The sequence below is a fragment of the Miniopterus schreibersii genome (genome assembly GCF_964146895.1).
Source record: "Miniopterus schreibersii genome assembly, chromosome: 14".
Classification (NCBI taxonomy): Eukaryota; Metazoa; Chordata; class Mammalia; order Chiroptera; family Miniopteridae; genus Miniopterus; species Miniopterus schreibersii.
In genome coordinates this window covers 34,133,338-34,147,856 of record NC_138114.1, presented here as the reverse complement: position 1 = coordinate 34,147,856, position 14,519 = coordinate 34,133,338, and the positions used below count along the sequence as shown (strand labels likewise).

The following is a 14,519-nucleotide window of genomic DNA, read 5'->3' as shown; positions in this document are numbered from 1 at the left end:
AACTACTAAGTCAAACCAGGGCACAATGTTTATAAGAACCTTCTCTGAACCAACAAATACCTGCGTATTGCCATGACCACATGATTTTAAGTGCCTATGGTCAATGAAAAGAAATTTCTGAAAATTTAAACATCTACAAACTATTTTCTGTTTAAGTATCAAAACAAATATTCATTTAAATAGTCTATATTCTAAGGCAGGCAAAATTATAAAAAATACATTTTACTATAAAGAATATATTAGTCTTAGGTCAAGTTTATGCTACAGTGGATTTATAAGTGTATGTACTGCATATACTCATGTATTCTTTATAACAATACAGGTTTCTCCAATATGAATACCATTCACAAAGATCCAGCACTTTCCTATAGGAAACAGTGGTAAAATGGAAAACAAGACTGAAAATTAGGAGACCTTTAAAGGTCCTACCTCTGTCACTTAAGAGAGAACTTAGGGAAGCTTACTTTGCTTAACCTCTTATTTTGCAGGTAAAACTAGATAATTTAGCTGCATTTTACAGCTTCACATCATCGCAATATTTTTTATAGTTTTTTCCTTATATAACATATTGTTTTTCATACCTTTGACTTATCTGATGCCAAGTTCCTTAGACCTCTGCAAAGATTTCAACTACTTCATAATTCCTTTTCCATATGGAGTTTCTGCTCTTTTTGTAACCAAAAGCAAAGCTGGCCACAAAATGAACACTCTAAGGAAGTGACAATACTAACCTGTTTATAAATCCATGTGTAAAAAGTTAAAGGAAAATTGACAGTTTTCAAAGTTTTCCCCAATCATTTCCACATTCTTCAAGCCCCAATTACCATTCCCTATTCCTTAAAAAGGAACGAACCACTTCACTGAGTACACAGATATTCAGACTATGGAACACAAATGATCTCAAGTTCTCTCTTCAATACCTCTAAAAATTGGTCTTTACACTTACCCTCTCTTTCTATTTCAGATGAAGACAGTCCCCACTCTTCAAGACTGAGATACTGTCCCACTGTTTTCTTGATACCATCCCCTTATATGCTTATTCAATTATCCTTTCTCTAATATCTTAAATCACTGTCTTATTAATCCATTCCTTTCTATCTTCAAATATGCAGAGGTCTGTCTCTAATGAGAACATAAACTCCTTGACCTCCATCCCCTAGAACATTTTCTTTTTACTGTCAAGTATCTTGAACCAGTGTTTAAAATCACCTTTTATTCTTCATCATACAATTTAATCCTTATCAATCAAGTTCCCAATCCTTCTCTACTACTGAAATAACACACCTGAAAGTCACCAATGAACTTTTAAGATCCAAATCCAATTTTTTTTGTAAATCCAACTTTTTGACTCTTCTATGACATCTGATATCAGCTAATACTCCATTCTTTAAATACTTTCCTCCCTAAATTTTCATATTTTATTACCCTGTTCTTCTCTGAACTCAATTCTTTCCTTGGTTTCCCTACTCTTAACATTTTTAATATGAACATTCTCCCAGATTCAATCCTTGGCTGCTCATCTCTTACCAGTTTCTCCCCTAAGAAACTGTTACAACACAGTACAAATAATCCCTAAATCTGGCCCATCTGGAAGTCTAGTGCCATACTTTCAACTGCTTGGTGAGCATAACCCCATACTAATGTGATCTTATTTGCCAGATTTGCTTCCTAAAGCACCCTTTGATCAAATTACTACCTTACTCTAAACTTTTTAATGGCTCACCCTTACCGATCAGATAGCAATCAAAAACAAAATAGTATCTCCCAAACATGGAACTTTTTGGTGTTCATAACTTTGTCTATATTGTTTCCATCACTTGGAATATTTTTTCTTGGTTCAATTCTTCAGCTAGCTCCCATCCATCAAGATTTAAAGTCCTTTACCCTCTTAAAACCATCTCAAACTACTAAACCATACAGATCACTTCCTCTTCTGAAATCCACATGAATTCTCATCTTAAATGGCGATTCTGGTATTTATTATTCTTTGTTTTGTGGCACCTCTTACATTGAGTTGTCACATGATGTCTTATGCTCATTAGATTTCACCTCCTTCAATGATTCTTTTTGCCCCCACAACACTCTGCACAGTGTCTTTGCACAGTGTTTAAATATAGTTGAGTAGTTGGTGTTTACTACAATTAAAATTATAAAGAAAAGTTCAGATTTCTTGGGGACAAATTTAAGCAAAAAAAAAGAGAGTGTGCTATATTAAAATTTTTTTGCTTCCTTCGAGAAACATCCTAATTTACAACAGATGTATTACATAAAAACAAGTTATAAAAATAACAGAACTGAGGGTAAGGTAATGTTTCAGATAGTGAAAAGATCAGCAGAGCAGTACTTCAGCATTCTGAACATCAAGACAGTTACGTCTGTTCCAAACAGGAAGTTGAAAGAGATCGTGAAGTAGGTACTGTATTCCTTCATTAATTTCCATCCTTCCTAAACTTTCCTTTGGTCCCCTGCTACCTAGCTTCATTAGGACCACATGCCTGTCCGAAGACCAACTCCTCTCTAACCTAATGCTGATCTGTCTCAGCCACACAGTTACTCTTGCCTCTCCTTTCTGCAAAGCCTTTTATCCCAATGCCATGTCATGTCACCTGTGCTCCTCCACTAGCCAACTACCCTAAGGGTAGCAGATCAGCTCACTCTCTCATCTGGTTCCAGGCCTGTTTATCCTCACATCTTCCACCTTGGTGGTAACCAAACATGCCTCTCTGAATAGAGGAATGGAGACATAAGTTGCTTCCTTGGGTCTTCTTGACTCAAAGCCCCTTTCGGAGTTCTCCATTCCTCTCTCCAGGACAACAGATTAGACACCACATAAAAGGCAGAACAAAGAAAGCACAGACCAGGATCTGACAAGAGGGCAGTCTGACCTGTTACCCCAGGTAGACAGCTAAAAGGCAAGCAGGGTAAGCATCAGGTACAGGCCACAATGGAAAAGGCTGGTATAGTGAACTGGTGTGAGAGGGGCAAGGGCTTGAGACAGGGTCAGTATTATGTTGGAGGGCAGACAAGGCCCTTGGTGAGGGAGAGGTCCTGAAGGAAGCTAGGTGGTCAGAAGAAAAAGGAAGTTAAAAGGGCTGATTGAGGGAACACAGTACTTACCACAATACTTCTTTCAGTTAAACCTTCTCTTGCAGAACAGCTAAGTAGAAAAAAATGTCATTCTTCATTCTCTGAAGATAGACAGATGGAGAAGAAAGAGGTAACAGGTATCAACTAAATGAAAGGTACCAAAGACTATAGAACAGTAACATAAGGTAATTATATCTGACAATATCCACTACTTAAGAATCTACTGATGATAAGAAATCTGGTCCATTTTCAATTTGGATTTTAATTAAGAAAGATAACCACACAACACATGATTAATGTTTTGTTTACCAACTTATGATTTTAGGCAACTGCTCTAAAGACTGCCTAGAAAAAGGAAAGAGTACAGGAAGTTTGTAGAGGTTATACTGGCAACTGCAATCTAACCCCTCTTCTCTTCAGCTCTTTGCATTATGATACTTCATAAAGACATAAAAAGAAATTCAAAGAAATCATATAGGGGTGGGCTAAAGTAGGTTTACAGTTATAATACAAATAAATAATACAATTAATTAATAATAATACAAGAATAAACTCTGTGTTTTGCGTACTCATAACTGTAAACCACTTTTGTCTACCACTATGCCCTGGATTACTACTTCATCATTAATAAACATGTATATGTTGCATTTGCACTCCTAAGAAATTTGAGGATGAAAGAAAAAAAGTACAAAACATAACATCCTCAATATACTTCTAATCTCAATATTCTCAGAATAAATTTAATCTCTGAAAAACTGAAAAGTCAACTGACAGAATACCTCATAAGAATGGCTTTGTAACCTTAACTAAAAGAGAATGATCAGTCAAGTCTATCCATTTTATTATGTATTTTTTACATTTAGCAAAAGCACATTAAAATTTAAAACAGAAACTATTTAAATTTTTACTGCTCTTTATTATATAGGGAGTAAGGTAAGAAAATAAATATCTGATATGAACACTGTCCTAAGTCCCACATGTTATCATTAAGCAAGAGAGTTATAGTCAAAAGAAAAAAAAATTCCAAGAAATTCTCTAGAGAGGTGTTTTAAAATGCAAATCTTCTAGTCCATACTGCAAGTAATTTGAAACTATGTTAATGTTATGTTTTTAAACAAGAAAGTAGATTAATTTAAGATACCACATAGGGTGAATATGATGATGTGAAACCACACCAAAGCCAGGGGCATGGCCAGGTGCATGCTAGATAAACTGTATTTCCCCCACTAGAATATAATAAACTCCATGGGAATGGGGACTCCATTTTTGTTCTCTGCTGTATCTCCACCATCTAGAACACAGAAATAATTCTGTAAATACTTGTTAAATAAATGCTAAGTAAAGAAATAAATAAATACAACCGCCGTGGCCAGTGTGGTTCAGTTGGTTTAGTGTTCTCCCACGCACAGAGAGGTCCCCCATTGGATTCCTGGTCAGGGCACACACCCGGGGTTTTGGGCTTGATTCTGGGTAGGAGGTGTGTAGAAGGCAGTCAATTGATGTTTCGCTCTCATATCGATGTTTCTCTCTCCCCCTCTCCCTTCCTCTCTCTAAAAATCAATATTTAAAAACAAAAAACAAAAAACAAGTTGTGTTATCTTCTTCAGGACATTTTCACTAATCTCTGTCCCTATCTAACAACCTACTGCCCTATGCATGACTTAATCTTAAAGATAAAATATAGGTTCCTTAGCAGAAATATTTGTGGTTTTAAAACTTCATATAAAATTATACACTTTATTTTTTTATTTTTTTAAACATACCTTTATTGATTTCAGAGAGAGGAAAGGAAGGGGGAGAGAGATAGAAACAATGATGAGAGAGTCATTGATTGGCTGCCTAGCCCGCAACCCAGGCATGTGCCCTGACTGGGAATCAAACCCCGATCTCCTGATCCTAGGTCGATGCTCAACTGCTGAGCCACGCCCGGCAGGGCAAAAACTTATACACTTTGAAGTGTTAAATTTTATGTTCCCCCTTGGATACCAAAATCTGCGGATGCTCAAGTCCCTTATATAAAATGGCAAAGTATTTGCATATAACCTACGTACATCCTCCCATGTACAGCAGGTCCTCGAATAACATCATTTTAAGGTTATTTTATTATAATGTTGATGAGAAGATGAGATGCCATAGGAACTTAACTCTTATTTATATCAGTTAGCATATGGTAAAATGGTTTCATTATACGTTGTTTCTCTTAAGGACCTATCAACAATGCTAAGTACTTACTGTACTTTAAATCATCTCTAGGTTACTTATAGTACCAAATACAATGCAAATACTATGTAAATAGTTGTTATACTGTATTGTTTAGGGAATGACAAGTCTGCACATGTTCAGTACAGATGCAACCACTGTAGGCCTAACTACATAGTACACATCAACAATAATGTAACTTCTTTCCCCCAAATATTTTTGACCCAGATCCACCTTTGATTCAATCCACAGACACAGAACCTGCAGATACAGAGCACCCACTGGATGTAATTTATAATAGTCACTTCTGTCAATCCTATAATGAGTTGACATTAGCAGTAAAGGAGGAATAGGCCTAGCAAACACAAGAAATATATGCTGCCTTATAGATAATTAAGGTTGTTTTAGCATTTTCTCTGTCATTAGCAAGGATCCACTGGAACTTCCCCCACATCAAGAAACTTCCTTTTATTTGGCAGAACAGACTTGTTGAAACAATGTTGTTCCTAAGTATCAGCAGTGCAGACAGAGACTTAACAAAACTAAGCAAAGTTCTGTTCATATGTAGCAATTTGTTTCTTCCATAACGGGTATGTTCCAATTTTTCCCTGAAACCTTTCTAAACACTCCATAATTTTCAAATGCAAAGATATATGTCACAGATGTAAGGTGTGGCTTCTAATATAGTCAAATCCTAATTACTGGCTAGACATTTTAGACATGAACTTTTCTAGCTTAGATCACTGAGGAAAAATTCTCTAAATTATATTTAAAATTTTTTTCTATGATCAAGGAAAAACTGTTCATATTATCTAGTCAGTGTAAAACAACATTCAACTGATTCAATTGTGGCATAAACAGGCAAAGGTATCAAAAACCTTTTTTAAAAATCGGTATTAAGACATCAAACTCAACAATGTTACAGATTCACCAACTTCTTAATAAGCATAATACCCCTTAACAATTCTTCTAAGGCTGCCTTTATTGTTGGTGGCCCAATCCCAACTAGGAAGGTAACAGGTGATACTGAGAGAAAGTCTCACAAAACAAAACAGCAGTATTCAAAGATTTAACAATTGTAATATCAATTGTTTGCAAGCACAATGAAAGCAGTAATATATACTAATTTATTTTTTTGCTGAGGTTGGTTTCGTAGGAGCAAGTCAAGTAGTGAGTTTAGCTGATTTTCCAGCATTCACATTTAAAGGGCAACATTGTTCTGTACTCCTACATTTGTATACTCTTTTATTAAGGGTCTAAAGGAATTATACATTTTTCAGTAATATTTCACTGCATTTTATGGAGAACTTCAAATGCTATAATCGTGTATGTGCTGCTGAAGCAAGCACAAAAATGCTATAATTGTAATTGCAGTTTTAGAGGGTCGCAAAGTTTGTGGAGGGTTTTATTTGTTTTTGCAAGATTTAACTCACCCACACATCAAGAGTTGATAGTGCACTTCATAATCTGTCACATTCTTACAATTCAAAGTACAATAAAACTATAGGCCTTTATAAAACTGTAAGCAGGGTTTAAAAAATTTGATCATACAAAATGCAGTTACATTATAGCATTCTAAAATGCCACACTATCACAGAATTGTGCCAATTATAAACTTTTAAAAATAGTTCTAATAATACTTCTTATGTTTTTAAAATTATAAGCCTGGCCAATATTCAAAGCAATACTGAAACTTTTTCTTCTAGAGAAAAAAAAAAAAATGTGGCTAAACTCAGAAGCACTCACCAGAAAACACTGAAAATATTCTACTATACATAAATTACGGTAAACTATGACAGGTATTAAAACAAGAAACAAAATCACTTGTTAAATATATATATATATATATATGTTGAGCACATACTAGAAGCCAGGCACTCTGGATAGAAAGATCGGACCTACTCCGTTCTCCCACAGAGTTTATGTTAATTCAAGCAGGGAAGAGGACAATGAAACAATCAATTACAAAGTATGGTAAATATTACGATTGACAGAAGAACACATTGGTGCAAATAGCTCAGATGAAGTAAAGCCAGAGAAGGCTTCCTGAACAAACTGATATAGGCTTAGACCCAGAATATAAAGTTGGAATTAGCCAGACTTAGGGGCGGGACACAGAAAGAAATGTTCCAGAGATAAAGGTTAGGAGGTGAGAACACAAATTGAAAAAGGAGGGAGAGAGAGAAAGAAAGAGAACTTGACACAAGTTGAAGCTAAAAAGGTGAAGCAGGAACCAAATCACGAAGGATCTGGTAGGATATGTTTGTTAACAAATTTGGACTTTGTCCTATGTCATTAGAAAACTATTGAGTTTTAAGCAGAAAAATTACCACATAAAATGATATTAGCAAATAATATGGCTGAAGTGAAGAATAAATTAGAGATGCCATGGGAGGCAAGAAGATCAAATGGTTGCTGTTGCAGGTGTCTTGGATTAGAGGTGGTGGTATGAAGCAGAATTGTGGTAACTGGTACGGAAAGAAAACCAACTGACCAGAAAAAGACTAGAAAGGTAGAACTGTTGAGAATGGGTCTGGTGACCTGCTAGATGGGGGGAAAAGAGAGAGGAAGAAGTCAATGATTATTCCCAGCTTTCTGAACCTGGCAACTGAGGGAATGTTGGTACCAACTTACTGTTCCTTTCTGTTGGAAATATTTACAAGGTCCTAAAAATATTACACAATCTCATTTCAGTTATGTGCACTGATACAGAGCAAAAAATATTTCAGATTTAATTCTGGCAAATATGCTTTTTATCTCTTGAATTATCTTCCACCAACCCTGCATAAAGTATTAAAATGAGTCTATATTCTACAAGCATACACTAACAGGAAAAAGAAGATATTTGGTTAGTAAAGAAACTTGCTTAGTGCATGGAGAAGGCCAGCTTGAAATTCAAGTTTGCTATTTAGAGTGAATCCGCAAATGAAAAAGGCAAGAACTGACAGTATCCCAAAAACACAAGAGTCTCAAATGTGTTTTCTTTGAACCTATTACTAAAATAAGCACAGCAGTAGCTCTTTCATAAAACCATGACAGGCTTTTTAAAAAGTAGAATTTAATAGAATTTTGGCAAGGTGAATAAGAAAGAATGGGGGGGGGAGCACTACCCTTTGAAATCCAACATCAAGAAGAAAAGGGAGTACCTTTCGAAACCCATCTATTCATTCAGAAATTTAGGTGCCCTAAACTTCTGTAAATAGATTAGCATTGGACAAGCAGATTAGGCTCTTCTTAAACACTGTCATTTTGTCTGTATAAAACTATATCCAATACTGCGAAAATACACTTAGCTCTAAGACAGGAATTTCAAGAACAACTCATTCCCTTAAACACTATCACTTGGAAAACAAATCTCACATTAAGTTTATGTGTCAATATATTTATAATGTACATATTTATGTACTTATACGGAAGGTAACAAATTAGAAGACAGAACTTTCTCTATTTGCAAAAAATGAAAATACCACTTGCATTCTCTCAAGGCAGTTTATATATCACAAAATAAGAACATCCTCACATTGAATGGGTTCAATTAATCTATGAAATAAAAATTGAATGTTCCATACTAGGTACCTAGCAACCCCCTTCACCCAACTCCCATGGGCTTCTCCGACACACTATTTCATCAGTTATCCAGGGAGTCTGTGAGAGATAGGTGATCCTTTCTCTTGCAAAACAGATAAAGCTTGAGCACATACTGTGTTCAAGGAATGTGTTCAATTAATTATGAAAAAAAGAATAAAAACTATTCGTTTTCTGAACTATCATTTTTCCTTCAGTCTATGTGGCAGAAGGACCCAATTCTCATGAACACTTACCTCATGAACTCGAATGAACTTGCTAAATCCTTCTGGTTGCTATCACAGGAACTGTCCCACTAAAATCAAACCTGTGACAAAAAGTTTTCCCACCATTCTATCATATTGCAGGAAAGGTATGCAAATATGTTGGTTTTCCTACACGTTCCTATTGATAGGCAACAAATATTTTTAAGTAATTTAAGATTTGTGATCTTTCACGCTTTAGTTAAGGGAAATGGTACTAATACGGTAATTTGCCGAAGATTACAATGCTGACGACTGCTACACAAAAGGAAAACTCTACTGTAATGTTAAAAAAAAAAAAAAAAAAAAAGTCCTCAGGAAAAAACATATCCCTGAAGCCGTAACTATAAAAGATTAACGTAATTAGAAGATCACTTAGTTAATAGTACTCTAATCACCCCGACTTAGAGCCCCACTACCAAGTTTTCCCGTGAAATGGAGGTTAGGGAACAGCCTTAGAATACTAAGATAAAAGAAAAGGCTCTCTCAGAACTGAAAGAGAGAAGAGAAACCAGACAAGAGAAACACGGCGAGGAAAGAGAAAAACTAGCTCTATCATGGCAGTAAGTCAATTCCACACACGGAAAAAAAGACATTTTTGAACCACTCACGAGGAGTACCCCGAGCCCAAACCCCCGCAGACTGCAGGGCGAACTCCGAAGTCTGTGGAAGAAGGCGCCCGAGCCCAGTGACAACGGGAACCGCTCCCTTCTAGGAGTGGGGTCACCGAGAGGAGACGGTGCCTCGCCGGGGCCAACTCCCCGCCGGCTCGTCAGGAGCGAGACCCACCTGGAGACCGCCATGGCCCGGCGCCGGCGGTTCGAGGTACCCCGCGAGCTAGGCGCCTCGCCGCTGAGGCGCTAGTTTCCAGAGAGCAGAGCGGCGCAGGCCCAGGCCGCGGAGCGGAGAGAAGCGGCCGGTGCGGCGCGGGGCGTCCCGGCGCGGGCTCTCGGGCATCTGCCCTGCCGCCTCCCGAAGCTCGTCCCCGCCGCCGCCGCCGCTCGGGAGCAGGGGTCTGACACAGCGGAGGCGGCAGTCCTCCGACCCGCACGACTTCAAACCCGGTGCCCCCAGCCCCGCTCTTTGCTGACGCAGGCGTCTGCACGCTGAACTGCGCGTCAGCGCGCCGGAAGTGACGTCAGCTCCCCGCGAGGGGCGCCGCTCCACGGAGGAGGGCGAGGAAGGAGTATAAGCAGTTTTGCTCTGGCTGCGCGCGCTTAAGAAAGGAAAAAAAAAAAAAATTCTTTGTGCTCCTCTGAAGAGAGTCGTCAGTTTTAAAACGAAGCGGGAGTAATGAATATGGGACCCCTTATTTTCTAGAGAAGGAAAAAAAGGCAACTTAGCCAAAGTTCCGGAAGTTCAAAAACTTAGTTTCTCATCCCTTACCGCCCCATCCGCGCCCCACCGGGCTGCTTCCAGAGAAAGCAATTAGGAAGGACCTTAGGACGCGCTAGGCCAGGTGGTGCTGCCAGTGGGAGGGGAAAAATTAAGGAAGATCAGCAATCGCACTTAGGACACGGTTCGCATGTTTGCCGTAGATGCCAGGAGTTCTGCATAGGTATTCGTGGGAAGGTCTTTTGGCAACCATTTTGCCAGGTTTGGTTTCTTGATTGTTTATGTTGTTGGTACGATCGTTTTCTCAACCAGAGGTGAAAACTCCCAGGCTTTTTGGGGGGGAAAGGGGCAGATTTATCTGGCTATTCTGTCGCTTAATTCATTAGGCTTTTAAACTGGATCCTGTTACCTAGTTCAGGCCCTTATCACCATAAACTTGATTTTTATGAAAGTAGTCAAATATTTCTCCATTTTCTTCAGTCGAGCTCATCTTATAGGCCACTAACAGATTAATCTTCAAAAAAACACTGCTTTAATAGATTCAATGACATGGAAGCATAGTTGAGACTGACGAAATGTCAGAGGGGAGGGGGAGAGGGGGTGGAGGGGAAGAGAGTAACCAAAGAATTTATATGCATATATGCACAACCCAAGGACACGGACAATGGTGGGGAGAGGGACTGGGGAGGGGGAAGGAAGGGGGGGGAGGGTCATTGGGGAGAAAAAGGGACATCTGTAATACTTTAAACAAAAATAAAAATTATAAAAAACAAAACACTGCTTTTATTATGTCACTCGTCTGTTTGTAAAACCTGTACATTGGCTTCTCATTACCTGACGAGGCTATGTCTCAACCCCGGAGTCTGTTTTTCATCTATAAAATGAGGCTAATGAGAAGTACTATAGAAGGTCATGGAAGTAAAATGAGGTCATGTATCTAGAAGAGCCTACAAGAGCTTTGTAAACAATAAAGTAGAATATAAATGTAAGGGGAAAGAAACTAACCAGTACCTGCTACAGGGTAGGCATTTGGTATGCATTATCTCATATATAATTCACTGGCTAGCCCTGTAAAGTAAGTTTTAATCTTCACTTTATAGGTGAGGAAACTAGGCTCAACGTTTTAGTAATTTGCTCAAGACCCAAGCTAGTAATAGTTACTGTTTATTCATTCATCAAATATTTATTTGACACCTATTCTGTATCAGACACTCTGGTAGGCATTGTTTATATTATTAGATAAAACCTGATTAAGCTGATGTTCAAATATCTTCACATTTCAGTCTCCTCCCACTTGCATTCTCAAATTTATCTCCCGCCTCTGAAACTAACCAGCAGGTACTATTTACTGATTGGGTACTACATTCATTTATTCAGCCAAAATTAAGTATGTGCCACCTTGCTAAACTCTGTAATAGAGATTGGGGCTTCAAAAGAAACCAGATCAGTCAAGGTGCCCACCCTGGTTCAACTTAAATTCTAAAGGAAGGAAAAAGACAAAACAGATAAACAAAATATCATGTTTACATGTTATGTCAGAATGATGAGACAGAGAGGGTGGTTAGAGGCTCTAGACTGGGTAATTAGGGAAAAATCAAGGAGTCACTTAAGCTGAGGCCCAAATGGCAAAAAGGAGCCAGCTGTGTGAAGACCTGGGGAGCCTTCCAGGTGGAGGATGCGCGGAGTGTAAAAGCCTAAGAGAAGTCTGCGGTGTTGGGAGACCAGCTGGGAGACGCAGAAAGGGGCCACTGTAAGGAATTGGGATTCTACTCTAAATGCAGTAAAAAGTCATAGGAGGGTTTTAATCATGCGAGTAAAATGATCTGATATACATTTTAAAAATCTTACTCTAATATCCAAGAGGTAATTAGATATATAGTTCTTTTTTTTTTTTTTTAATATATCTTTATTGATTTCAGAGAAAGGAAAGGAGAGGGAGAGAGAGAGATAGAAACATCAATGATGAGTCATTGATCGAGCCCACAACTTGGGCATGTGCCCTGACTGGGAATCAAACCCCAATCGCCTGGATCCCAGGTCGATGCTCAACCGCTGAGCCACGCCCAGCCAGGCTAGATATATAGTTCTAAAGGACAATTAGAAGAGAGGAAAGGGCTTGTAAGGGATAGTGTAATAACCAAATATATTGGTGTCAGAATTGTTTTTAAGTCATTCCTGACCACACTTAACAGCTGTGAGTCCAGAAGAGTTGTATAACCTTTCTAAGCTTCAGTTTCTCCATCTGAGTAGTAAGAATAATAGTACCTCATAGTGCACATTGTAATGAGGATTAACTGAGATAATGAATATACTGCATTTAACCAAGTGACTGGCACAATAAACACTAAATATATTATTAATTACATTGATTATTCTTTTTGTTAACTATGTGACCTTGAGCAAGTGATTTAACTTCTATATCTCAATTTCAATTTCCTCAGCTGTGAAATGGGTATAATAATAGTACTGGTCCACAACCCTTACCTGAAACCCCTGCCAGATGGTTTTCTAAATTTAGAATTCTTTCCATTTTGAGAAGTTATACAATGTACATGCCTTGTTTATGTCACATCCCAACAGCTTCTATGGCAGCATCTTATAATCAAATACACTTGTAGTTCTGCAGTAAAATGTATTAATAGCCATACTACAAGGAATAAATAAAAGACTGTAAAGAGCTATATACCAGTTCAGGTGAGGTTATTCTGCCAAATGAATTTTTTTAAAGTATGGTTTTCAGGCCTTTTTCAATTTCAGAATTGTAAGTAATGAATCATGCGCTTTTTCTTTTAAGGTACATGTGAAGTTGTAAGGATTAAATGAGTTTATACTGATACACTTAAAAATGCTAAATATTAAATAAATATTAGCTTTTTTTTTTTTTTTACCACCAGAAAGGTGGCTTCAAAAACCAATGACAAAAGCCCTGGCTGGGTGGCTCAGTTGGCTGGAGCATTGTCCCATACACTGGGAGGTTTCAGGTTCATTTCCCAGTCCAGGCCTAGGTAGTGGGTTCAATACTCAGTTGGGGCGTGTATGGGAGGCAACTGAACAATGTCTGTCTGTCTCTCTCTCTCTCTCTTTCTCTCTTCCTCTCTCTCTAAAAATCAATAAAAACATATCCTCGGGTGAGGATTAAAAAAATAGCAAAAGAAAGAACTATTGAACAAAGAAAGTTGGACACTTGGCTCTCCAGATGGAGGGGAAAATCAAATTCTTACTTCATACCATATTCCAAAAATAAATCTCAGATGGATTAAATATCTAAAAATAAAAAAATAGAACTATTAGGAGACTATACTGAAGAATATTTTAACCTTGGGTAGGAAAGAATTGAATACACAAGAAAATATTTACCACTGAGGAAAAAATAGACAACCTTGAACCCACTGAAGTATAAAACTTGTATGTTGCAAAAGGAAAACAGTCAAGGGAAGGTGGAGGAAGACTGGTTTCCATGAGTCTAAGTGCAGGGGAGAACTTTCCCAGAAGCTGACAGCAAACTTCACGGAGTGTGCAGAATTGGGTCACACACAGATAACTAAACCAACCATTGGAAATGGGGATGGAATTATCCTTAGACCAACCAGGAGAAGAGAATGGCTTCAGCTTCCCTGAGATAAGCTCGACTGGGAGGGTTGGAAAGAAGGTTGCTTCACCTCCAGGCATCATACATCCAGGAAAAAGAAGAAAAGGAAGGAGTAAAAGGCAGTGTTTGTCTCAGGAAAGCAAAAATCTTCCCACTCATTCTTAGCAGACAATATCTCATTGGCCAGAACAGTGTCCTGTAGCCACTACAAGTGCAGGAAATTCTGGGAAGACAGCGGAATGACGCGATACCTCCACTAACTTTATCCTTTTGTAATATGCTCAAAAAAACTTTGATATGAATATAAAAGTATAAATTATCCAGTTAAATTATTTAGACTTTTACATCAAAATTATTAGCTCTTCAGATATATCGTTTGTCTATGCTAAACACAAATTTTAGATAAACAGAAATTTTTTAAATAAAAAATTAATTTTAAAAAGTCTATATACTAAATCTTATGTATAAAATCCCAAATGAGA

At 37.8% G+C, this 14,519-nt stretch overlaps 1 protein-coding gene across 1 annotated transcript in view; it reads right to left on the bottom strand.

Annotated features, from left to right (window-relative positions):
• Window positions 1–10,236, bottom strand: part of BTAF1 (B-TFIID TATA-box binding protein associated factor 1) — an 84,638-nt gene extending 74,402 nt beyond the window's left edge. The window contains exon 1 of the mRNA XM_081158230.1: window positions 9,903–10,236. Within this exon, the coding sequence (XP_081014356.1) occupies window positions 9,903–9,916 (14 nt within the window). The 5' untranslated portion in view covers window positions 9,917–10,236. The remainder of the gene's footprint in view (window positions 1–9,902) is intronic.
• Between the last annotated feature and the right edge of the window lie 4,283 nt (window positions 10,237–14,519).